General features: G+C 41.9%; 2 protein-coding genes across 2 annotated transcripts; one reads left to right on the plus strand and one right to left on the minus strand.

Moving 5' to 3' along the window:
* Window positions 1-1,491: 1,491 nt before the first annotated feature.
* LOC145391173 (Parkinson disease protein 7 homolog) lies at window positions 1,492-8,180 on the minus strand. Its single transcript, XM_080265853.1, has 5 exons — window positions 8,011-8,180; window positions 6,964-7,125; window positions 4,962-5,031; window positions 3,841-3,969; window positions 1,492-3,411 (listed from the first exon to the last, which is right to left on the minus strand). Exons 1-5 carry the CDS (start codon window positions 8,098-8,100, stop codon window positions 3,293-3,295), a joined length of 570 nt encoding a protein of 189 aa, XP_080121979.1. The 5' UTR covers window positions 8,101-8,180; the 3' UTR covers window positions 1,492-3,292.
* A 4,225-nt stretch (window positions 8,181-12,405) lies between these two features.
* Window positions 12,406-23,955, plus strand: RpL4 (ribosomal protein L4). Its single transcript, XM_080265924.1, has 9 exons — window positions 12,406-12,464; window positions 17,992-18,166; window positions 19,951-20,196; window positions 20,484-20,608; window positions 21,012-21,110; window positions 21,518-21,638; window positions 22,261-22,411; window positions 22,522-22,690; window positions 23,842-23,955. The coding sequence occupies exons 1-9, from the start codon at window positions 12,462-12,464 to the stop codon at window positions 23,905-23,907; spliced, it is 1,155 nt and encodes a 384-aa protein (XP_080122050.1). The 5' UTR covers window positions 12,406-12,461; the 3' UTR covers window positions 23,908-23,955.
* Window positions 23,956-25,770: the final 1,815 nt, after the last annotated feature.

Here is a 25,770-nt window from a genome sequence, read left to right on the forward strand (position 1 = left end):
TCCTCGGTCTCCCCTTCCCTCTCCCCTTCTCCACTCGCATACACTCTTCTAATACCCCTGCCTGTAAAACTACCAACTAAAAAGACTAACAGTAATATGGAAGATAATACTAATGTGACACAGGTAGATATAAATTGGTAAGGAAGAGGTGACAGGGAGGCTGTGGTGACAATATGAACCCAAGATCCCTATGCTCATTGGGTAAGGAAGCTCCCTAGCACCTTTTCCTGAGTGGTTTATTTCTGGGTACAGCTGGTTAATATCAATATGTGTGTTATTTATGCCGAGTATGGTGGTATTGAAAGAGTTTAAATGACAAAGGGGTGGATGGTAAGGAGTAATCCATCCATCCATCCATCATCCAATCCTGTGTCACCCCACGGAGGAGCATAGGAACCCGGGGCTAGGCAAGTTGGTTCTGACATTTAAGTAAGGAGTAATAAGCAAAATAAATCACTTAGGGAGAGGTGTTGGGGAGCTTCCTGAACTGATGAGAATATCGACCCAAGAGTATGGCCCAGCGTTGCCAAGTTCTGCCCCACCAATCTGTGCCATGTGTATCGCAATAAACCATGCCTGAAGACTGAGTGTGTTGGTAACCCTGCTTTACATGTGTACTAAGTTACAGTACAACACAGGTAAGATATACGCTGTACACAAGGGTAAGGAATTCCGCGTTTAAGATGTACAACCATTAACCGTCATGTTGTGGTAAGTGTATGGTTACTGTGGTCTCAGGGAGGCACTACCATGAGAGTAGTGTAGAGCCAATAGCGGGTATCTGGCCTTGTACATCACATAGGGTGAGGACTCTGCCACAATTACACACTCAGACTCTGGGCTGGGACTACCACACAGATGTATCTTTCTATCTATCTATCTATTGCCAGACACCTCACTCCCGTTTGGGGTGGCCACAAACAAATCGCCTCCAAGTTGGCCTGTCCCCTGCCATTTCACTGCCCTGCTCCCAACTCACACCCCCCTCTCTCATATACCTCTTTCCTATATGACATTAATAAGTTCCCTGTGGTAAGTGCAGTTGATTAGTTCCCTGTGGTAAGTGGACGCAGTCTTGAGTGGCAGCTCGTGTAGGAGGAGAATTCTGAATGCAAACCTGAGACCATAGGTAGGGTTGGCAAGTTTGGGCATATTTCCATAAAAAAGTGTCAAAGTTACTTGCTGGTGGCACATCAGTGGTGCTGGAGCTGCGTGACTCCCACTGTTAATTGCCACTGACAGGTGAAAAAAAGGCTCATACAAAATGATCCATGGCCATGACCTTCAGACACATAGCGGTTCTGTAAATGCCAACACTAGAACACTTTGTTAATCAGAAAAAAATCTAAGCAGTCAGAGGCTTCAAAATCTGTCTCAAGCAACCCTTTCTCTTCTGTTGGCACACTTAGGAATTTTGCTGAGCCTAACACCAGATATTTCAGTTCAGTCAAGAGAAATCCCAGTATTCAAAGACTTCAATAAAACAGAAAAGTATGGAAAAAAAACATTTAATGTGTACAGTACATCTTTCATCACATGCAGTGCTCTCACATCACATGAATGTCCTCCAGTTTTACAAGATACATCGACTGGCATTACGATTAAGAGTTACAGCAGTTAAAGGGATGCAAGAAAATTATTTACTGTAGGTATTCATTTGATATTATTCCTCAAAATCTGACTCAAGTCTATAGGCCTACCTGGTATTCTTAATGATGCTATGCTCCTTACATCGTACATCACCTTTCAGAACATATCAAATTTTACATCAACATAACAGAGTATTGTATAGCAAGCCCTCATTATATATCATTGCTGAGTTCCATGGTAACAGTAATTTTCCATCAAACTGTTGATATCAAATTGGGGGAAAATGGCAAATCTATCCATCTATCTGCTGCCAGACGCCTTAATCCCGAAAGGGGTGGCCACAAACAAAAATGGCAGATCACTTTAACAGATAGCAATGGAACTTAATAAGGTAATTTTACTGTACTGTGGTTACTGTTGACTGAAATGTATAAAAGATAATAAATAATGGCAACATATAACAAGGACTTACTGTGTACTGATTTAAAGAGTAATGTTGGCTCAGAAGTCCATTTTTCAAAGACTTAGCCAAACACAGGAAATAAATGAGATAAAACAAACTTGAAGAAAATAAATGACATAACACAAACTTGAAGAAAATAAATGAGATAACACAAACTTGAAGAAAATAGTATCCCAAAAGTCCCAAGGAATATTACAAGGCAAACTGGAACCCCATTTTGCAAACGTAAGTCCTGCGTATCCCAAAACACACACAAAAGATGGGGGGGGACTTTGTAATGGTTAGCTCTTACCCCATTGAGTCTTATGCTTTTTTTTTTTCTTTTTTTTTTTTTCTGCAGATGGCTGTATTTTGTTTAGAGAGAGATTTTTTTTTTTTCAAAGTGGAGGGGTTTAATATTTGCTTTATTAACTCCAATACGGCATCTTTCCTAAGCTGAATAAGACAGTCTGGAGATAAATGACAGTACACCAGTGCATTATTACAAGTGCAGGACTGAAAGCAGCATGTTGTAGTTACACATAATGGACTAACTGGTCACTGAAAGCATGTTGTTGTTAAAGGCAGCTCGTAAAACACAATTACGAACTCCAATGGATCCAAGCAGAGTATGGTGGTAAAAATAATAATAATAATAATAATAATAATAATAATAATAATAAATAATAATAATCAGGTTTCTTATTTCTCAAAAGGGCTAATTCTTGTTAAGGAATTCACTTGCTTAAAAAAAAAGAAAATACTGTACTCAGAAAAAAAATAATAAAAGCATTTATTATACAACAAACTGAAATGTAAATGTAATTATATCCTTTAGAGCAGACTCAGGGATAAAGAGGAGGATAAGAAGGTTCAAGAGGTTATTAAAGGAGAAGAAAATGAATGAGCAACTTTGGATTGGTGGTGGTACAGTAATTCACCTTTCCGAGGGTCAGTGGTAAACTCAGGGATGATACGAAATGCACGGTGTGAAAGGTGTACATCATCATCATCACAATCATCGTCACTGCCACTGCCACCACGTCTGTTTATCTATCTATAGCCAGATGCCTTAATCCTGTAAGAGGTGGCCACAAGCAAATCGCCTCCATGTCGCCCTGTCCCCTGCCATTTCGCTGCCCTCCCCCCAGCTTACACCCCTCTCTCCCCTGTGCCACTCTTCTCATCCTTACTCCCACCTAAAGAGACTGGGTGAGGCAGGATCCAAGAATGAGGATGGTGAGGAGGTAAATGTCAGGCTTATTCCAACAGCATGGGCTTGGCGGTTGCGTTTCTCTTCTCGGTGCCCATCAGCTTCTCCACAACTGCCAGGGCGAAGTCAAAAGCAGTGCCTGGCCCCTGAGAGGTCACAAACTGCCCTGTAAATGCATAACAGGAATTAGAGGAAAGCTGGTTTACTATCACTGTTGATAGAAGAAAATTATTTATTCATTCATTCATTGCCAGACGCCACGTATCCCAAACGGGGTGGCCAAGGGCTTAGAGTTAATTGTTTTACAGGGAGGGGCACTAATCCTCCACCAACCCCACTTGACATGTTATTTTAAAGTCAGATATCAGCATTACTTTTAATTCACCATTCATAGCCAAGAACTGTGCCTTTCTAAAAAAAAATCTATCAAACTGCCCTGGAAATACATGACAGGAAGTAGAGGGAAGTTTGTTTATTACTCACTGTCGACAGAAGAAAACAACCCTGTACGGGCAGTTGCTTTCCTGCGGTTGATGGGTCTACTCAACAGAAACAACAACACTACCATACCGTATGTACAAACACAACAACATACCGTCAACCACAACACGGCTGTCTTCGTGGGTGTACTTTCCCGAGGCGGTGAGTCGGTCCTTGAGTGATGGGTAGCAGGTCATCCTCTTGCCCTCACCAACACCGTGAGCCGTTAGGGCAACTGCTGGAGCTGTGGCCACAAGTAAGCAGTAAATCTCAACTTAACAATACACATGTGGTCCTTAAATTACTGTGTTGAGTCTGGTCCTTAAAATTACTGTGTTAAGTCAAAGGCCTGTATTCTCACTGCTTAAGGAGGCTCCCTAACACCTTTTCCTTAGGGGTTTATTTTTAGATACTGCTGGTTAATATTTTTTGTATGTTATTTATGCAAAGTATGGTGGTATTAAAGTGATTTAAATGACACAGGAGGGAGTAGTAAGGAGTAATAAGCAAAATAAATATCTTAGGAAGAGATGTTGGGAGCTTCCTCAGCTGACGAGAGTATGGGCCGGCCATATTAAGTGAGGACTGATCCAGCAAGATTGATTATATTTTCATGTACTAAAAATTACATTCAAGGCTGCACATAATTATCAGAATCAGTTTGTACTATAAAATTAACATTCTAGTTGCAAATAATTATCAAGATCAATTTTAATGTTGACTGGATGCATTGTCATCATCATCATCCAATCCCACATTGCCCCATGAGAAGCGTAGGAGCCTGGTATTAAAAAGAAAGAAAAAAATCAAGACTACAAATAATTATCAAGCCCAATGTAATGTTGTGAGTGTATGCATCAGTATGTACTAAATGTTAAAAGTTCATAAGCATGGTACAGAAATTATGACGGTGTGAAATCTGTCTTGTGACTTACATCAACCTTGACCTTTCACTCCACATCCCAACCAATAAATATTACATTACTGCATCTTAAGTGAAAAGAGTTCCTATACTGATTAACAGCTTTATAGAGGAAAAATGTTACGTGGTAGCGTGTTAAATGAGGAATTACTGTAAACGTACAAATGCATATAGCGTGGAGAGGGATGGGGATGACTATGTGTGCTCTGATAGGCTGCTTGCTAATAGTCCAGAATGAAACAGCCCTAGCGTGAATTCAGTATGGATTGAAGGTATTAGTGCTGTAGTGGTGACATGTCCAAAGTGCCCCTTACCAGCACATATGGCTGCTATGACCCTGCCGGCCTTCTCTTGTTCACTAAGCACGGACTTCACCACCGGACTCTGAAATACACAGCACACATTAGACAAGTTAACGATTTTGTCTTACTATTCTTATTGTTTCATTTATAAAGGTTCTAACATGTGTGCGTGCGATGGCCTTTGTCACCTAATAATGGCTCTCCACACTGCTTGATCTTTGGCAGCCTCTCAGTTCAGTCCCTTATCTCTGAAGTCACAGTCTATGAACTCATCCCAGGTAAATTATGCATCTGAATTCAAGTGTTTTGACAGCATTTCTCTTCAGCACCTTATCCTGGAGGTCATTTTCTAGGACCTCATCCCAAGTCTTCTTTGGTCTGTTTCTTGTTGCTCTTTTTTGCACATTCAGTCATTCATCTTTTAACATGATTTTAACCCACCATTCTCTCTGGATATCCAAACCATCTCAATCTTCCCTAATGCATCACATCACAAACACTCCCTTCAGTTACATACCATGACACACTGCTATGTATTACAGGACACAAGGCTGCCATCAACCCTGGGAAGTACTGCCATGAGAGTGAAATATAGATACATACCATGACACACTGCTATGTATTACAGGACACAAGGCTGCCATCGACCCTGGGAAGTACTGCCATGAGAGTGAAATATAGATACATACCATGACACACTGCTATGTATTACAGGACACAAGGCTGCCATCGACCCTGGGAAGTACTGCCATGAGAGTGAAATATAGATACATACCATGACACACTGCTATGTATTACAGGACACAAGGCTGCCATCGACCCTGGGAAGTACTGCCATGAAAGTGAAGTATGGACACGAACTTGGTAACTATATATTTTCTTTTACTCTAACATGGCCCATATTTTAGTCCTTCTGCAAGTTATGTACCTCAGTGGCAGAAGAAGGCAATACTCTGGCTCTATATCCTTTCCATAACACTACTTTGTAACTAGCATCATATTGTAAGGTTAATCTTTCGTTACAACTCAGATTTCAAGATGGACCGACGACAGTTTCAGGCCAAGTTACAGGAAAGTAAGATCACTAAACATTTTAGCACCCTTTTTTGACATAAGCACCATTTTTGCCCATACAGTCCCCTACGAAGTACAATTTTCCAATATACAGTCGCTATGATCCCTATGTTTGGCGTATAGTTGACTTATATACCTGATTAGTTTTCCATGAACATAACCTGATTGAGGAAATGTTATAGCAGAAGCCACAACTAGAAATCAAGTACAGTACGGAAGTTTGAAGTGTTTTCCGTTTAATTCTCAATATTTACTGACGCTGTTCTTCTATGACACTTCCATCACAAATTAACTCCTTCCCCCCTTTGAGGTCATTAACCCTTCCTGGGGGTCATTAATAACCCAAGGGATAATTTGCAATGGAAGTCTCTATCTATCTATCTATCTATAGCCCGACGCCCTAATCCCGCAAAGGGTGGCCGCAGACAAAACGCCTCCAAGTCACTCTGTCACCCACCATTTGACTCCCCTCCCCCCAACTCACCCCCCCTCTCTCATATACCTCTCAACTCCATCCCTCCACCTCATCCTCGGTCTACCCCTCCCTCTTCCTCCCTCCACCTCACCTACATACACCCTCTTAGTCAGTCTTTCATTCTCCATTCTCTCCACATGTCCAAACCACCTCAGTGTATTTCTCCTAATCTTTTCAACCACATCCACATCTACCCCACAACGTTCCTTCACTTCTTCATTCGTCAACCTGTCCCTCCACGTCACTCCTCATGCTCCTCTCAAGTAACTCATTTCCACTGCTCTCACTCTTGACTGGAAGTGTCATGAAAAAAAGTGTTAGAAAATGATGAGATATAGAAAGAAAACACTGTAAAATGCTTGAATTCCAGTTGTGGCTTCCGCTAAATATCCCTTGATTTTATAATGAGGTTGACCCGTATGGTAGTTGCCGTTTCCTGATTTTCTGGCTGACACACGTCTATACCTGTCCGAGGCTTTCCGATCCTTTGAGACCGCCAGGGAGGACCACAACATCGTATGGTCCCTTAGCCATGGCCGCCTCCAGGGACATGTCTGGCTGGATCATCACATCGCGGCTGCACTTCACCGGCCCAGTACCTGACAGGCCTGCCACCGTCACCGTTATCTGTAGAGGTTAGTAGCAGCGCCAGAATTACAGTCTATTTATCTATAGTCCAATGCCCTAATCCCGCAAAGGGTGGCCACAGACAAAACACCTCCAAGTCACTCTGTCACCCACCATTTGACTGCCCTCCCCCCAGCTCACTCCCCCCTCCCTCATATACAGTACAGGTATTATATTTTAACATACAGTAATTAGTATTAGTATTATTTCCTTCCTCCTCCTCCTCTATCTAATTATTATTATTATTATTACTGGTATTATTATCATTACTTCCTTCCTCTCCCTTTACCTAAACAACATTGTCATCATTATCATTATGGGTTATTATTATCTTAATTATATTTAACATCATTATTATTTTCCTCTTCCTCCTCCTCCTCTACCTAAACATCAATAGTATTATCATTATAAGCATCATTATGGATTATATTATTTTCCTCTACCTAAACACCAGCAGTCATCATTATTATTATTATTATGGGCTGTTATCATCATTATTATTTTAAACATCATCATTATTATTATTTTTCTCCTAAACATCAATATTAGTGTCATCATTGTCACAATCCAAAGTGACCCTTCATTTTATGTATTGACCTGCATTTTTTTTCCATTTGAGATTTATTAGAAAGAAAATTATCCACAAAAGTAATAAGTTAGAGTTTAATCTGAGAATTTCATCGTTATTGAACTGACAGTTGATGAGGGGACCCTTCATGTGGTGGCACCCATATAACCGGGTGGTGGTGCTGCCTGGTTATACAAACGCCCCAGAACACCCTCCCTAACCCCCAAAAGGAGGATGGTGGACTGCAGGAGGGTGAGTTCAGCCTGCAGTCCACGGAGGTCACATCACGATGACACATTATTGACAGCCACACTTACTCCTCCCCTCCTCAATGTGTCCACTGAGATGACAGCCTCCATTTCCTCTGCTCCCTCTGCCAGAATTAACAAAGCTGTCTTGTTGGCCATGTTTTAACCCTCCTTGCTTGCAGATTGACCTTCAACACGACCTTGTTTGCTGACCTGCCGGTGCAACAATGCAGAGGGGCACTAGTTCGGATCAGTGGGCTTCCGGTTTAATCATTATTATTTTAAGTACAATATTGAGCGTTGGATTTTCCTATGGGTATGCAAAATCATCGCTGTATCTTGCATTAACGTCCTTATTAAGTATTTGGCTTCACTGATAAATTGTGTAGTATAAAAGAAGCCGAAATGCACATTCTAAGTCATTCACTATATTATTCGGTGTGGAATACATGTTAATTTAAATAACTGATACATTTGCGGTCAACCATATCCTTATAGCGTGTAATATCCCATCTAAAGCAGTGTTACTAAGCGCTGCATTTTTTATAAACAAGATAAATCTGACTGGCAACAGCTATAACCTCCATTCTCTCCCCTTTCCTCCTTATCATGCTACACTGTTGTTATACAGTATAAATCTTGTACAGTATAATTCTTTTCATCTCCTTGAATCCCATTTCCTCAGTGATCCTTTAATATCCGGTTTATTCCCCGCACATGCATCATTAAAGTTTTCATTCATAACATTCTTCCTTCATTCACCATTTACTCTTTCCATCTTCCCTAATATTTCCTAGTATTTCCTTCAACAACTAATTTATTTCCCTTCATGATGTCATTACTGTGCTGTAGCTTCCCAACTGTTATTCTTGTCTTCATTGCCTCGCATTGCTTAGTTTGTCGAATATTTTGGTGCACCTGATAGTTCTCTACATACCCCATTTTCTACTTTTTGTAATGCCCTTATCTCATCCTCCATGAATTATTACATTTATGTCATGCAAGATCGATGGTAAAAGTATATTTTCCATTACGTTTTGGCTACTGACTCTGCAGCTTTCTTCATAGGTGGGTGTATCATATTTGCTGTTTTTGTTCTTTTTGTAGCATGTCTGTTGTGCCCTCTAAATGAATTTGTTATTTTCTACCTCTGTTCCTAAATACTTGATATTCATTTTATGTTCTCTCCTTATTAATCTCCTACCCAAAACTCCCTTTTATGTCCTCAAGTAACTTAATATTTTATTCAGCTTTCTGGATCGTTACTGACATAATAGGTCCATCTTATCATCTAATGGCAAATTTTATCTATCTCTCTATCTATATACCTAGGCTGCTTCCCCCAAGGAAAGGGAGGTAGCCGAGACAGGACGACTCACTCTCCATTTACTCATCCATTCAAACACATTCATTCGCATCTTAGCCCCAAAGGGGAGAACGGACAGATCCTCACCGCACCACACCGCACAAGGGTCAACTGGGCAATGCAATCAGTGACATCCGCAGCAGGGCCCGACAGCAGAACTGGTTTACCCCTGCCACATCATAACAGACCCATCCCCTTACCCGCACCTGACCTGACTAGCTGATCAGACCAAATGCGGGAGAATATCCCCTCAGGGCTGCGTCATCACTTATTCATTCACAATTTCTCTCCATTTATTTCTGTCACGCACAGCCACTCTTCCTTGCTCAACAGACATCCCTCTCGCATCCAGCGCTCTCTTCACACTGTCCATCCATCCTATTCGTGGTCTTCCTATCAGCCTTACACCTCTCACATCAGATCTAGTTATCTTTTTCACCAATCGCTCATTATCCATTCTCTCCATATGCCCAAACCATTGCAACACCCTCTGCTCAACTCTACCAGCCATCTCCCGAACAACTCCAGTTCTCCTTCGCACTTCATCATTTCGCACCCGATCCATACGCGTCCTCCACACATACTCCTCAGACATCTCATCTCCATTACATTCAAACTTTTCCTCTCTGCTACACCCATATTCCATGTTTCAGACCCATATAATGCAGTCGGTACCACAACACCCTCATACAGCCTTCTCTTTACATCCATTCTAAGCGAACGACATTTAAACACTTTTTCATTCCTCAGCACCTTTCCTACTTCATTTATTCTAAACTTCACTTCTGCATCTATTCTTCCATCCACAGCAACATGTGACCCTAGATATTTAAAACAATCTACCTCCTCAAGCAACTCACCATTCAAAACTATATTCATCCCCCTACCATCTATCAACCTCGTACACTTCATCACTTTACTCTTATTCTCATTTACTTTCAATTTCCTCCTCTCACACACCCTTCCAAACTCCTCTACCAACTCTCTCAATCTCTCCTCTGAATCAGTCACCAGTGCAGTATCATCTGCAAACAGCAGCTGCTTCAGATTCCACTCTCCTCCATCAACATTTACCAGACTCAGACCACCTAAAACTCTTGCATTCACCTCCCCTTACAACACCATCCATGTAAATATTAAACAACCAAGGCGACATCACACATCCCTGTCGCAGCCCCACTCTCACGGGAAACCAATCACTCACAGCATTTCCCACTCTTACACACGCTCTACTATTTACATAAAAACTTTTCACCCCTTTTAGTAACCTACCATCAAGTCCATACAATCTTAAAACAGTCCACAAAGCCTCCCTATCAATTCTATCATACGCTTTCTCTAAATCCATAAATGCCCAAAACACATCCTTGCCTTTCGCTAAATACTTTTCACACACTTGTCTCACAGCAAACACCTGATCATCGCATCCCCTCCCTCTCCTAAAGCCACACTGCTCATCACTAATTACTCCCTCTGTACCCTCTCTAACTCTCATAATTAACACTCTACCATACACCTTACCTACAACACTCAACAGACTTATACCCCTAAAGCTAGTACATTCATACTTATCACCCTTGCCTTTATACAAAAAGGACCACACAAGCACTTGCCCAGTCAATTGGCACCATACCTTTCTCAAAGCACACATTCAACAATCTTACTAACCAGTCAACAATAGTCACTCCACCACCCTTCAGGCATTCCACAGCACACCCATCCATACCTGCAGCTTTCCCTGCTTTCATCTCCTTTACTGCCTTCTCCACTTCCTCCTTCGTGATCAAAGAATCATTCAACTCTCCCAACACATTTATTCCTTGCACCCTTCCATCCGCCACAATCTCAGCCACCCTTTCCTCCTCTACATTTAACAATCTTTCAAAATACTCTGCCCATCTCTTCCTTACTGCATCCATCTCAATTAACATCCTTCCATCCTCTGCTTTTACTCGTTCTTCCTTCCCAGACTCTCCCTTTCGCACCCTTTTCACCTCCTTCCAAAACATTTTCTTATTCTGCTGAAAATTCTCTGTCAGCCGCCTACCCCACCTCTCATCTGCTGCCACTTTAGCATCACGCACAGCCCTTCTCGCTCTATTCCTCTTCTCCTTATACCTTTCATATGACATCTCATCCTTCCTCTGCAGCCACACTTCATATGCACGTCTCTTCTCAGCGACAGCCATCTTGCACTTCCTCGCACCACCATTCACTTCCTTTTCTTACACCACCACCCACACGTCTCACACCACACACCTCTTCTGCATGCCCCACCACAGCACTCTTAAACAACTGCCATTCCTCCTCCACGCTGCCATTTTCCCGATCTTTCACTGCGTTCCACTCATCTTTCAATTTCTCCTGATACTCTATCTTTTTTCTCTCTTTTATCGAACTCACTCACTTTCAAAACCTCCCTGCCACACCTAACCCTCCTAGCTCTCATCCATCTCTTACCTACTCTTAACTTTCCCTCCACCAGGTAGTGGTCAGACATACCTCCACCCTCCCCTCTCAGAACTCTCACATCCAACAATCTTCCTATTACATTCCTAGACACAACGACATAGTCCATCAAGGCTCTATCAACAACCCTTCCACCCTCCTGTCTCACCCATGTATACTTATAAATATCTTTCTTCTCAAACAGCGTATTCCCAATCACCATCTCTCGCTCAACACACATCGCTATCATTCGTTCCCCATTTTCATTTCTTCCAGGCACACCATGCATACCAACTACGCCTTCAACTGCTACATTTCCCACTCTAGCATTCAGATCTCCCATCATTACCACATTCACATTCGCTTCAAAACTCTGCAGACACTCATCAACATCATTCCAGAAAGTTTCCAAAATAGGACGAGCAACATTTTAAACCTCGCGCTAAAAATATCGAGTTTCTAGTTAAGGTATACTTCGAGCCAGGCGAGATATCTTAGCCTTAAATCTTTGCAGAAAAATCAGTTCACAATTATGAACTTTAAGCACACTCAGCCATCCGCTTAATTTACGCTTGAGCATTATTAATTGAAGTGGATCTCGTGGCGCGTGTAGAGTGACACTGGCGGCCATGTTGTCGGTCTTTAGAAAGGAAGAGCGGACGGAGACGGTCGTAGACTTGGCTCTGCTGACGGATTTTACGGGAAAATGGTACGTTTTGATGGATTTTGACTTGTGAATATTATCTTTAGCTTATATGTATTATTGTGATACTGAAATTTATGTAGTTTTAATAGAACAATGGTAAAATTGATGGTTTAGTAAGTGACCATGTGGACACGAGGCAGATGTTAAAATGGTCAGTTTCTTTGGACCTAAATGTTTATTCTTTTAACGCATGATTACTTACGCTTTGCTTATATTTGTAGTCGACTTTCATATATTATTGTGTATGTATAACGGTATATATGTGTACCAAAATTTGTATGTTTGGTGTGACCATGTGGACGGGTGACTGGTTTTGAGAGATGATGGTAAGTTTGGACGTCAATTATTACCCAGCTCATGTATTTGTAATTATGATTTGCCAATGTGACCCAGGAATATTCAGATGTCATGAAAATTATTTTATTGTCAGTTACTTGAAACCTATCATTGTAATTGGGAGTGAAAGAGGAGCTCCCTTATGTACCTATAATTGTCAGTTTGGTTAATATTCTGATTGCCCCACAATTTTGGCAAAGAGGAAGATTGCCAAAAAAGAGCAGCCTGTATTTTTTTTTTTTTTTTTTTAATTAGCCAAATTATTAATGATAGCTTCAAAAAGTTGCAGAAATGTATTACTTTGAATTTATTAAAAAGTTGCCTTCTTCTTTGCTATCCTTATTCTAGTTGTTCAATTACTCTTCTAGGAGCTGCCTAGCTTGTTCCAACTGGCCCACTGCAGTTACCCTCTCTTGTTCTTATATCCAAGTATGAACTTTAGTTGTGGAAATATGTAGCTTTGGACATGCTATTATTTTAAAACTTGCAGAAATGCTTCTATCTATCTATCTATTGCCAGACGCCTCAATCCCATGTGGGGTGGCCACAAACAAATCGCCTCCACGTCGTCCTGTCCCCCGCCATTTTGCTGCCCTGCTCCCAACTCACACCCCCCTCTCATATACCTCTCCATCTCATCCTTGGCCTCCCTTTCTCTCTTCCCCTCTCCACCTCACTCACATACACTCTCTTCGTCAGTCTTTCACTCTCTATCCTCTCCACATGGCCAAACCACCTCAGTGTGTTCCTCATAACACTTCCTATCACATCCACACCGCAACGCTCCTTTATATCCTCATTCGTCAGCCTCTCTCTCCATGTGACTCCACAGGCTCCTCTTAAATAACTCATTTCCACTGCTCTCACTCTTGACTTGAATAAGTACGATTCATAATATGTCCTAGCAGTGTAACTACATCCAATAAAGGAGCGTTGTGGTGTGGATGTGATAGGAAGCGTTATGAGGAACACACTGAGGTGGTTTGGCCATGTGGAGAGGATGGAGGGTGAAAGACTGACGAAGAGAGTGTATGTGAGTGAGGTGGAGGGGGGAAGAGGGAGGAGGAGGCCGAGGATGAGATGGAGGGATGGGGTGGAGAGGTATATGAGAGAAGGGGATGTGAGTTGGGAGCAGGGCAGTGGAATGGCTGGGGACAGGGCGACTTGGAGGCGATTTGTTTGTGGCCACCCCAAACGGGATTGAGGCGTCTGGCAATAGATAGATAGAGTGTAACTACTCTGCTTATGGCAAAAAACACAGCCCCTACTCTGTTGTCTGCTCTGATGATGATGTGTATAGGAAATAGGGTGGCGTGCCTGCTCTGATGATGATGTGTATAGGAAATAGGGTGGCGTGCTGGCAGGTATGGGCTGCACTAATTTGTAATGGGGTTGCCAACCAGTCATCTTATTTTCATGGAGTTAGGCACAAAGATGTAAAATCCAAGTTGCAGTTATTTCAGCAGTTATAGCTGAACTAGATTGATTGGGCTTGTAGTAATAGTTGTTTTAGCTCCGGGTTCATTTGATGTGATTTTTTAAATGCGAGGAAGAAGGAACCAAAGGCCACGAGCCCGCAGTAACAGTTCACTCCAAGAGAAAAACAAAACACAACAGAGAGCCAAATTCAAGATCCGATCATTTTGAGATGCCTGGACACACTGCGTTTGAAAGACTGGAGATCATAGGCAGTGTCGTTCTTTAGTCCACCTTCCTCGTGCGGGGCTAGGGAGGGAATTGAGGGTCTGTAGTATTACGGGAATATTGTCTTATGTCACTGACACCACTTCAAGGCATCCCACCCAAGCACCTTGAATAATGAAAGTTAACCATTCAGTTGACGTTCTTGGTTTAAGCCTCATGATTGTGTGTGTGCATATTAACCCGTGGATTGCGAGCCACAGCTCAGGCTGTGCTGGCCGTGCATCACCACTAACTACTCCACCCCTGTGCAAACTTATGCATGGTGCTATGCAAGTTTTTATTTATTTATTTATTTTTTACCAGATGATGTCTTGGATGTTTATCTTCAAGTTTATAGTACACAAAAACTAAAAAAAATTATTCATTTTTTCATTACGCTCCAATGCAAACTTACACATGGTGCTACACAAAGATGGGGAGAGAGAGAGAGAGAGGGAATTTTTTCACCAGATGATGCCTTTGATGTTTATCTTCAAGTTAATTAAAAGGGGAAAAAATGTGCATCACAGGGTGGGGGGAAAAAAAGGTAATTGTGCTATCCACGGGTTAATTGAACTTTACTGGTGTATCACTTTCGGTAATAGTGGGATGATGATGTACGTGTCCTGAGGTTATTGCAGGGAAGGACTCGTGGTACAGACCAGCCTGTGCCTTGTGTTAATATATTGTACTGCATAGATTAAACGCCACTTATGATAGGTGTGCAGCTTCATTATGAGTTGTCCACAGAAACAAGTGGGATATTGAAGTGCGATAGTTGGTCTTTGCTTTTTCATAGGGTTTCATCAGTGTAGGAGATGAATTAATAGTTTCTCTTTGAGTTCCTTCACGCTAAGTTGTTGTGAAGGTAGATGAGTTTATAATATCTCACTTATAATTGTTTCACTAAAGAATTGCATTTTTGTTTGAACCTATGTTAAACTGGGCACCGTACTTAGTGGACTAGCACCAGAATACAGCTATTAGGCCAGTTACCAGCCTTAGGTCCGTATTCATAGTGGCGTCGTGGAGGATTCATAACACCGCTTACAAAGCAGTTTTTATCATCACTGACTTTTACATTATTTAAAGAGTGAGTATCAGCTGTTTTCATAAAGATTATAAACGAGGATGTTGATATGTAATGAACAAAATGAATCACTATCTAGGACGTGTTACGAAAGAACCAGAAGCCGCTTTGAATGAGCACATCTCGTTCGATGCAAAAACTGTTCAAGCTGAAACAGTTTTGTAAGCAACACATTCCCCACATTATATGCAAATGGCGAACCATGTGAGGTAAAGGCCTATCCCAAAGTAAACGAACACGCCCACTGATCACCCCATCCACGATGTTATCTTCGTCAAACAGTGATGCACCATTTCGTTTCATAATCCATGCACTGCTACATTCATGTGTCACTAATGTGGTGATATTATAACTACTACGATACTTGCTGTGTATACGCTGCATATGTTGTTCAGTGGTTGTTTTATGTACTAGACAGTTTGGCCTCAGAGGTTTGCCATTAAACTCGTTCTTAAAATGCTAATGGTTGTCATTGTATCACAGTGTAAGAAAATACTAAGATGGTAACCTCAGATACAATGGGTTTCATGCAGACAATTAGCACTTTGATTTCTCAATTATCTAGTACATAATGTTTGGAGACCTTCCTTCAAGCATTATGTCTGTTGATATGAATGATTTGTTATACATATGAAGCTGCAGGAGTTATACTATATCTGGAGAGACAGAGTGAGTGAGTTTGGGATGGAGAGATTGGGGGGGGGGGCCAGGGAGGATCAGGTGTACCAACCCTCAAAGTGTATTCACGGCTTTTGCCAGTGATGGTTGCGAAGGGTATCAAAGTAAGGGGTGCCGATAATTATTTTAGTGGTTCTACAGTACTTGTATACCGTACTGTATCATAGTAGCCTGTCTTTTGTGCCAAACTCAATTCTTCGGGTCAGTGCACTAACGGCCATATTCTTAAAAATAATTCCTTCCCTAAACTTTTCCTTCCCTTCGAAGGATTTTTCTTTCCCTTCAGTATGCGTAAAGATTTCCTTGGAAGGGAAGGAAAAATGTTCAGGTTGGTAGCCCTGTTAAACTAAAATGACCCATCCTGCTGATATTTGGTGTGATGGAGCGTTAAATATATAAATTAATACATCAAAACACGCATATCTCGTGCTGGATAATGAAAGCGCAACACATTTGAGACGTGGGAGGTGCCACCACATCTATACTGTTGGTTTGTATTCAGCCATAAATGCCATTCTGGCCAACACCACAGCGTGTTCACTCCTCAAAACAATATTTTGATAATAAATTATATTTGAGGAATATTATTACGCCTAATGTTGTTATTAGTAAGTGTAAGAATCACTTGTTAACGTCTCTCGTGTACTCGCATGGCGGCGCTCACTTGTTTTTTTCCAGCTGGAAGACACGAGCCGAACTACACGTGTGACCTTGACGGCAGATTTTCCTTTTTCAGGCAGATTAACAACCAAAATGTTTCTTGAAATGAATCCTTGTTTAACCCTGGCCATAATGTTTAAGATTTGTCAGTGTCAGATCATAAAAGACTGGATGAATATCGGTGGTAGTGCGTCGTCTGCTCTGTTTATGTCTGGCTTATTGTCTCAGCCGACATCGGTAACACTTTTAAAGAGACACAAATAGCGCTTAAACATTAGTACAGCGTTGTAAACTGCATCAGTAAAATTATACAGTAACTTCTGTCAACATTTTAAATATATATAAGACAATGAACCACAACAGAAAGCACAAAATTTATGAAGGAATTTTTGAAGAGAAGGGTCAAGGAATTCCTTCAAGTTCCAATAATTTCTGCTGCCCAGAGGAAAAATCTTTCCCTTCGCGCAACCCAGGAAGGGAAGGATTTTTTTAAGAATACCAATTCGGCTAAAGATTTCCTTCCCATGCCTCTACAAGGGAAGGAAATGTTTAAGAATACGGCTGTAAGATCCTTGATATACGGTGCCTGCATTGTCATTTTGCAGTATTACCTTCTTCAGTCTGGGGTACTGTTGATATATTTGGCACTACCAGATGATTTTATAAACCTGAAAGCCCTATTTTGAAGGTGTTAGATGTTACCTTATTAACCCATACATTGCAGCCTCTCCTAAGCTGGGGGGGGGGGGATGAATTAACTCTTGCATTGAAAGGCTTTGTGGTAGCGTAATACTGATGACGTGAGTACCTTAAGCTTGAATGTAGTCAGCATCAAAAGGTCTGTTCTTCCTCCAGTGGACATTAGAATTGTTGTGAACCTGCTGAAAACATGACAGTCTCAGGCCAGGTGATGTCGTCAGTGTTGGTTGTTGCCAGTTCATCACACTGATTTTCAAAGGACTTATGATGCCAACTATACGTAAGCACTTGTCTTATGGTTGTGGTAATAGCTAGGGGATTTGTCACGTATTCTATATAAATGGTAAATGAATAGAAATTTGATGGGGTCATTCATATTTTCAGGCGACAAACTGCGCCCGCCCATTGGTGGGGGTGCACACTGATGGCAAGCCGTCTGGTGTGACCATCCATCTGCCGGCCGTGTTTCGTGCCCCCATCCGACCTGATGTGGTCAACTTCGTCCATGATCAGATGGCCAAGAACACCAGGCAGGCCTATGCTGTGAATAAGTATGCTGGTGAGTACTGCCAGGGATTTATTTTACTCCATATATAAACAGTAAATGGTGTGATGGCAAGAATTGTGTTGATTAGTTGGGAGTTCCTCCATCCATCCATCCATCGTCCAATCCTATGTTGCCCCACGAGGAGCATAGATAAGTACATAAAAGTTTGTTCCTGCTGTTACTTAAAGAGGAAGTTCGTAAGAGGCCAACACCAGACTTTTGCAGTCAAGAAATCTTAGCATTCAGTGTTAACCCTTTCATTATATTTTCCATTTTATTATTGCTGGCAGTAGTTGTTTCAGATTATACTCTTTTTCTAATCTATAGCAAGAGAGTAACACTCGGATATGGAGTGACAGTTGTTATGGAAAGAATGCACAGCTGTAGTGTTGTCGTTATCTCCCACAGAGGAAAGAGTGAGGGCGGAAAAAGATGAAAGAACAGGTTTGGAGGGATAGAGGGGTCAGAATATTGCCATGATTATCTTTGTGAATGAGGCAGTTTTAAGTTTGGGGGGGGGGGAATCATTTGGAAGCATCAAAAATAAAATCATACATTACTGGATTAAAATTATCAGCTGTGCCCCCATTACTGTCTGGCCTAAAACGTCCCTCTCTCTCCATCTTGACTAATGAGTAGAGGTTAAAACTAGATTGATTTCTTGTGAAGTGCTGTGGAGAAAATTACAGCCTTGATCATTTCTTTTTTCTGACACTTGAGTGCTGTGAAATAAGCTGCAAAAGACTGGAAATCAGGTCCAAATTAGGGTGAAAGAACTACAGGATTACGGTAACCGGTTATTGCAGGGAAGGACTCATGGTACAGACCAGCCTGTGCCTTGTGTTAATATCTCGTACTGCATAGATTAAACACCACTTATGATAGGTGTGCAGCTTCATATGAGTTGTGCACAGAAACAAGTGGGATATTGTATGTATTACCCATTAAGCTTGGAATATTTTGCATTGTGGTCTTCCCGTCTAATTTTAAGGCATCTGGTTATAGTTAAGGTGGTGTGAGCTGATGGAAGGGCAACCAGAAAATGGAGGACAGTGTTTGGTTTGTGGCCACATTGACGTATGGCTGTATATACTGTAGCAGCACTGGCAGTAGATTTATTTTTGAGTAGGTTAATTTTCCTGACGTAAAAGTTGCACTGTAAAAGTACCATTTTGTTTTACTTTTTCTAGGGGGTTGTTTTGTAGCAGCCTTTGTGTTCTAGGTCTTCTTGGTAGTTTTGTAATGGTTTTTGTTTGTGAAGTGTGTGGATGGTTTGTGATAAGGCAGAACTTTGTACGTGTGAATGAGTGTGACTTACATCATTGGGCATGCTTTTGGTTTGTTCTGTTTCGATTATCTCCGTCTTTGCATTCTAGACCCTGCCTCAACCCAGCCCTACGTGGGGGGGAGGGGGAATAGGTTGGGATGATGTAATTCACTTCCCCGGGTCTAGTGTTTTTCTATTCTGCTTTCTGGAGCATACCTCACTGTCCATGGGTGGGAGAAGGAGGTTATGATGCGAATTGCTCAAATTTTTCTTTCCTTGCTTTCGGGGGGCACGGTAGCACAGTGGTAGCGCGCTGGACTCGTAATCGGGGAATTGCGAGTTCGAGCCTCGCCCGGGCTGCCGTGCTGGGAGTGGTAGCTCGCTCCTGTAACCCTAGCGGGGCTATATAGTCCAATACAGGGCTTAGCTCGGGGGAACTCCATTTCTCCCATTTCCATGCTTTCTAGATCATATGTTGCAGCATTTGTATGTGTGAAAAAGATGTCAGGATGATGATGTACTCTTCCAGGTCACCAGACGTCTGCCGAGTCCTGGGGTACTGGTCGGGCTGTGGCTCGTATCCCACGTGTGCGAGGCGGTGGCACCCATCGCTCAGGCCAGGGTGCCTTTGGTAACATGTGCCGAGGGGGTCGCATGTTTGCCCCAACCAAGACCTGGCGTCGCTGGCACCGCAAGATTGGACTCAACCAGAAGCGCTATGCCATGGTGTCCGCCATTGCTGCTACATCCAGCCCCGCGCTGGTTATGTCCAAGGGTGAGGCTAGAGAGAGAGGGCTTGTTTAAGATTGCTATGGTGTAGTGTCTGCCATTGCTGCCAATTCAGCTCTGGACTGATTATGTCAAGGCGTTCGGATAAAAACGGGGAGGAGTGAGAATTTATGGAAGAAAAGTGGAATAGTATAGAGTGGATATTTGCTAATCGAAGTTTTCATGAGAGTATAAAGATAATTGCAGGAGGATCAATGGTTTGTGCTTGGCAGTTCCTGTGAGCGGGAGGTAATGATACCATAATTTAATGCTGAAATGATATGGTGTTTTCAGGTCACATGATCCAGGAAATCCCTGAGGTGCCTCTGGTGGTGTCTGACAAGGTGCAGGAGCTGACCAAGACCAAGGAAGCTGTCCTCATGCTGAAGAAGCACCGTGCATGGACTGATGTGCTCAAGGTGCTGATTCTTCCCTCACTGTAACTTTTGATTGTTGAAAGGCTTCTCTGGTAGCTATGTAATGTCAGCTCACTGAAAATACAGGCAGCTTGTAGAACTACTTTTTTGGGGGGTGGGGGGCAGTTTCCAAGAACTTCTGGGGAAGTAATGAAATGATTTGGCCTTTGATTTTGGTTGCAGTCTAGAGGGGGGGGGGGAAACTAGCTAACTTCTGTATGGGGATTACTTCAAGAGGAGGCAGGGCATCATTTGATTATTACCGTCGAAATGGGAAAATCAGCAAATGACCTTCGTAACCATCAGTTTAGTAGGGAATTGTTCTGTAAATTATAGTGCACTTTTTAGCAATGTCAGGGAAGGGTAACAGAAGGCTTACAGTTCGTATTTCACTTTTTATTTACAGGTATACAAGAGCAAGAGGTTCCGTGCCGGCAAGGGTAAGATGCGTAACCGCCGTCGCATCCAGCGTCGCGGCCCCCTCATCATCTACAACAAGGACCAGGTACTGTATTCACAAATCCAAGGATGCATTTTCAATTTTCTTGGTATAACCAATTGATTTTATTCATGGAGAGATTGAATGAGAGGTATATGAGAGAGGGGGGTGTGAGTTGGGAGCAGGGCAGTGAGATGGCGGGGGACAGGGCGACTTGGAGGCGATTTGTTTGTGGCCACCCCAAACGGGATTGAGGCGTCTGGCAATAGATAGATAGATAGATAGACTACCCCATTACTCTTAATCTGAATATAAGCATTCGGGACAGGGCATGGAGACTGTTCCCACCCATTTTAGGATTAAGGTGTCTGGCAGTAGACAAACGGGTAGAACTTTAGTCTTCAGGACATCTAATTTTGGGGTGGGGGAGTAAGAATAGCAACATCAAACAAGGACTTTTTCTGTGCCTGCAGGGCCTGACTCGTGCCTTCCGCAACATCCCCGGTGTGGACACCATCTGTGTTGACAAGCTGAACCTGCTTAGGCTGGCTCCTGGCGGCCATGTTGGAAGGTTCTGCATCTGGACGGAATCAGGTATAAAATTTTCAGTGTTTATAAGTTAACCCATAACCCATCTAGAGATGCAGACGACATGATGTTTCATATTGTCAGGACGTTGCTACTACTCACCCTGCCCTAGGGTGGGAAAGGAGGTCCAGATGATATTCTTCCATTGTTATTCTGTTGTAATTGGCATCAATATATTAGGTATTAGTAGCGTGCTTTGGTGTTTAGTGATGTATACTTCTGTTATCTAAATATCCTGAAAGTTTGCTATAGTGCTGTTAAGCAAGACTTTTTAAAGACATTTTTCTGGTTCAGGAATGAGTGAAGCACAGACACTAATTTAACTTGATAATGAATCGCAAACCACCTTAATTTAAGAAAAGATATCAGTTCAACTTAACTACAGTAAAGCACTTCTTTAGATAAGGACAAAGCCAGGGGTTGTCTTTCATTTTATTTTTGTCACTGTCCTGATTTTTTTTCAGCTTGGGATAGACCATCTGGAAGTGTCAGCCTTCAGGAAGTCATTGGGGGGGGGGGGGGCATTAATTAAATTGTTCTTAAGCAGCATAAAGAAAAGATTACATGTTTAGTACCTGCGAGGTTGTAGCAATTTACACCTGATTATACTACTTGTTCTCCCACGCAGCATTCCGTAAACTGGACTCCCTGTACGGCACCTACCGCAAGGGCCCCAAGAAGAAGCATAACTACAACCTGCCCATACCCAAGATGACCAACACTGACCTGCAACGTATCTTGAAATCCAGTGAAATCCAGTCTGTCATTAGGGAGCCCAAGTAAGTACCAACCCTGTGCCGTATTGTACCCTGATGATGATGATTGCGGTATAGGGTTCATGTTAGTGAGTATAACAAAAGATACTAAGCCATTTTCACTTTACTTTCAGCAAAACTGTTTTGCGTCGTGTCACCAAGTTGAATCTGCTCACCAACCGTGGGGCAATGAACCGCCTGAACCCATACGCCAAGGTGCAGAGGAAGTATGCAGCTCAGACACAGCAGCAGCGCACCAAAAACAAGGTTAAGAGGTTGGCTGAAAAGGCTGCCAGGCCTAAGGTTAGTACGATGTTATGGTTTTACAGCATTAGAAAGATTATCCTTAAATTAGTAGGATTCTGAGTACAAGAAGTTGGTCTTTGCAAGTAATAGGATTAGGTGAAAAAGCCGTCTGGCCAAAGGTTAGTAGGAATTTGTGATTTTACTGATGGTACATTAAGATTCCTTACCCTGCCCTGGGGTGGGAAAGGAGGTCCAAATGATGATGATGATACATTAAGATTGCTGATGAAAGTAGTAGGTTCAAAATCGTAAGAATTTTGCCGTAGTTTTAACGTGACAGAATTGGACCACCACTCTCAGTAACTCATTAATCAGTTGTGGTTGTGTGAGATTTGATATTAGTTGAGGTAGGAATGGCTCTCCTGTTAAGGTGTAGCGAGGCTGAAAGATTGGACGGTAATGCTGTTAGTGAAAGTGATAGGTTTACATGGTGCTTGAATGACAGGTTTATTGACATGGTAGATTTTCATGTTTTGTTTTAGCAAGTTGATAGCATTAGTCATAGATATTTTCTTGAAAATTATACCTTGTCCTTAAAATTTTTGTGTGGAGAACATTTTGCAAGCTGCGGACTTTGGTCAATGTCTTTTTTTTCTGGTCCTTCCATTCTGAAAGAGCTGCCAGAGACGATTGGTAATCCTCTGAAGATGGAAAGCCACCCATAAGTAGAAGTGACAAACCTCTTTACTTCTATTGTAACACGTGCATATTGGATTTCAGGGCGGCACCAGACACTGAGCAGAGAAAACCCCCTTTGCCTAGTGTTGTAAGTTCTCGGTTAACCTCTTCACCGCTGTACCATAGATAAATTTAGCTAACTTATTTAGCTGGTAGCAGTTTTATCACCAGGCTCATATGTGAACCTGGTGGACTGCTGGATGGCTGAGGTAATTGCCATCGTACAGAACCATCCACCTTTCGGGGGGGAGGGAGTGAAGAGATGTTTGTATTATCAGCCACTGGAGGCTACCTGTTATTTTATTGTCGCTGTGTAGCTAATGGTCTCCCAGTCCATCTTACTCAGGCAGATAGCATACTTGTTTAGCAGAGAAAATGTTATTCAGTCAGAGAGTTTGAGTGCTTTGATTTTTTGCATAAATATCCGTGATGGACATATTAAACTAAGTCCATTGCACTTTTCCTTGCAGGGAGTGAAGCAGGAGAAGAAAGGCAAGAAAGATAAGAAGAAGGAGAAAGGGAAGGCGAAGAAGTAGATGCCATGTCTCTTCTTTGGCCTGCTGAATTAATAAAAACCACATGAAGCTTGGTTTTTACCTATCCCCCATCACCAGTTCAGATAGGGGATGTTAGATGGGATTTTGTTGTACTGTAGTAGTGGTTGTGATAGATACAAGATAGGTGGGATTAGAAAGGAATTAGTGATAATGGTAGATATTTGGTAGGTGGGATTTGAATGTAGTAGTGATAGTGATGTGTAGTTAAGGGAAAAAATGATTTTAATATTGCATCTACGTTTCACTTTCCTCATCTGGCTGATAATTCTTATGATGAGAGAATAGCTGTATTTAGTTTAGCAAGGTCTTTAATTTTTTACATACTTTACACATAAGAGATTCTGTGTAGTTTTAGCTGTTATTTAACCTTTTAATTGTAGGTCACAAAGGAGGGTTCTTGCCATACCTTCATTAGTGTTTTATTTTTTTGTGCTAAGCCTTCTGAAGGGGTAAAGTGAAAACCTTGGAAACAGTCCTTGAAAAGGTGAGTTGTTCACTTATAATGCTTTTACTCTTTGTCCAGATGTCTCTCCTTGTACAGTTTAGTTGGCATAGCTCAGGGATAGACAATACCACAACTACATTCTTTCCACATGCCTTTTTGACTAACATATTTGTGTCAGTCTTAAAACTCGGCATTCAAGGTGGAGAGAAGGCAATGTGAAGCTAAGTTAGAGTAGAATGGGCATAGTTGAAATGTGAATACTGTTATAAACTTAGATTTATTTAGTGTAAAAGGGTTCTAATTCTGGTTTCTTCTTCAGATGGTAACCTTGTGCTGTGAAGGATTGTTGGTTATATGGATGAGGTAAGCTCCTTGTTGAAATATTTTAGGTGTTGCTAAATTAAAATCCTAAGGGTCATTCTACTGACTGCCTAGTTTTGATCGTTTGTACTATTATATCATTGCTTTTACAGACACTATTTTTGTGGCCCACTACTACACATTGAATGGATGGGTGTGATTTATTGTTCATATTTAAACTCTTGGGAAGAATGAAAGATCACTTGCTTAATTTCTGGATTAAGTAGCTTAGCCCCACATATTATTGTTTGTGTTAAGGAGGGAAATGATTGGTTGAAAATGCCTTAGTTTCTGGATCCTGCCTCACTCGATCTCGTTATGGGATTTAAGGATGGGTTGATACGTTGCAAAGAATAATTGTGGTGGTACGATAGGAATTTTTCAGGGCATTGAAAAAGGGTAGCTGGTATGAAAAAGCAAAGCTGATTAGGGTTTCAAGTACGATGCCACCTAGTATGATGTTTAATACCACGTACAATTTTTTCAGTTACTACCTTCTGTTGGCTTTTATATTATAGGTTGGCACAGATTAACATGTTTTTGACCAGAATAGAACTGCTAAAAGTGACATGATGTAACTTTTGTATGATTTGGCTATGAAATCATCACCCAGCTCTCTGAGACAGTGGGTGCTTTAGTGGTTAAGTGTGGATTTTGTTGGCCCAATGGTTATACAGTTTATTTTGACAGGTTGAAGTGAAAGCGGTGGTACTGGCAGACTCAGTGCTGGGTAAGTAGTGAAATGTTTTCATGAAATGCCTAGAGAAATTCCTCTTTTTATACATTGAAACTGACAAATTTTATATAGGTGAGGTGGTTTGGCCATGTGGAGAGGATGGAGGGTGAAAGACTGACGAAGAGAGTGTTTGTGAGTGAGGTGGAGGGGGGAAGAGGGAGGGGGAGGCCGAGGATGAGATGGAGGGATGGGGTGGAGAGGTATATGAGAGAGGGGGGTGTGAGTTGGGAGCAGGGCAGTGAAATGGCGGGGGACAGGGCGACTTGGAGGCGATTTGTTTGTGGCCACCCCAAACGGGATT

Source organism: Coenobita brevimanus, chromosome 17 (assembly GCF_032717465.1).
Source record: "Coenobita brevimanus isolate Jiangsu-jjx chromosome 17, ASM3271746v2, whole genome shotgun sequence".
NCBI lineage: Eukaryota > Metazoa > Arthropoda > Malacostraca > Decapoda > Coenobitidae > Coenobita > Coenobita brevimanus.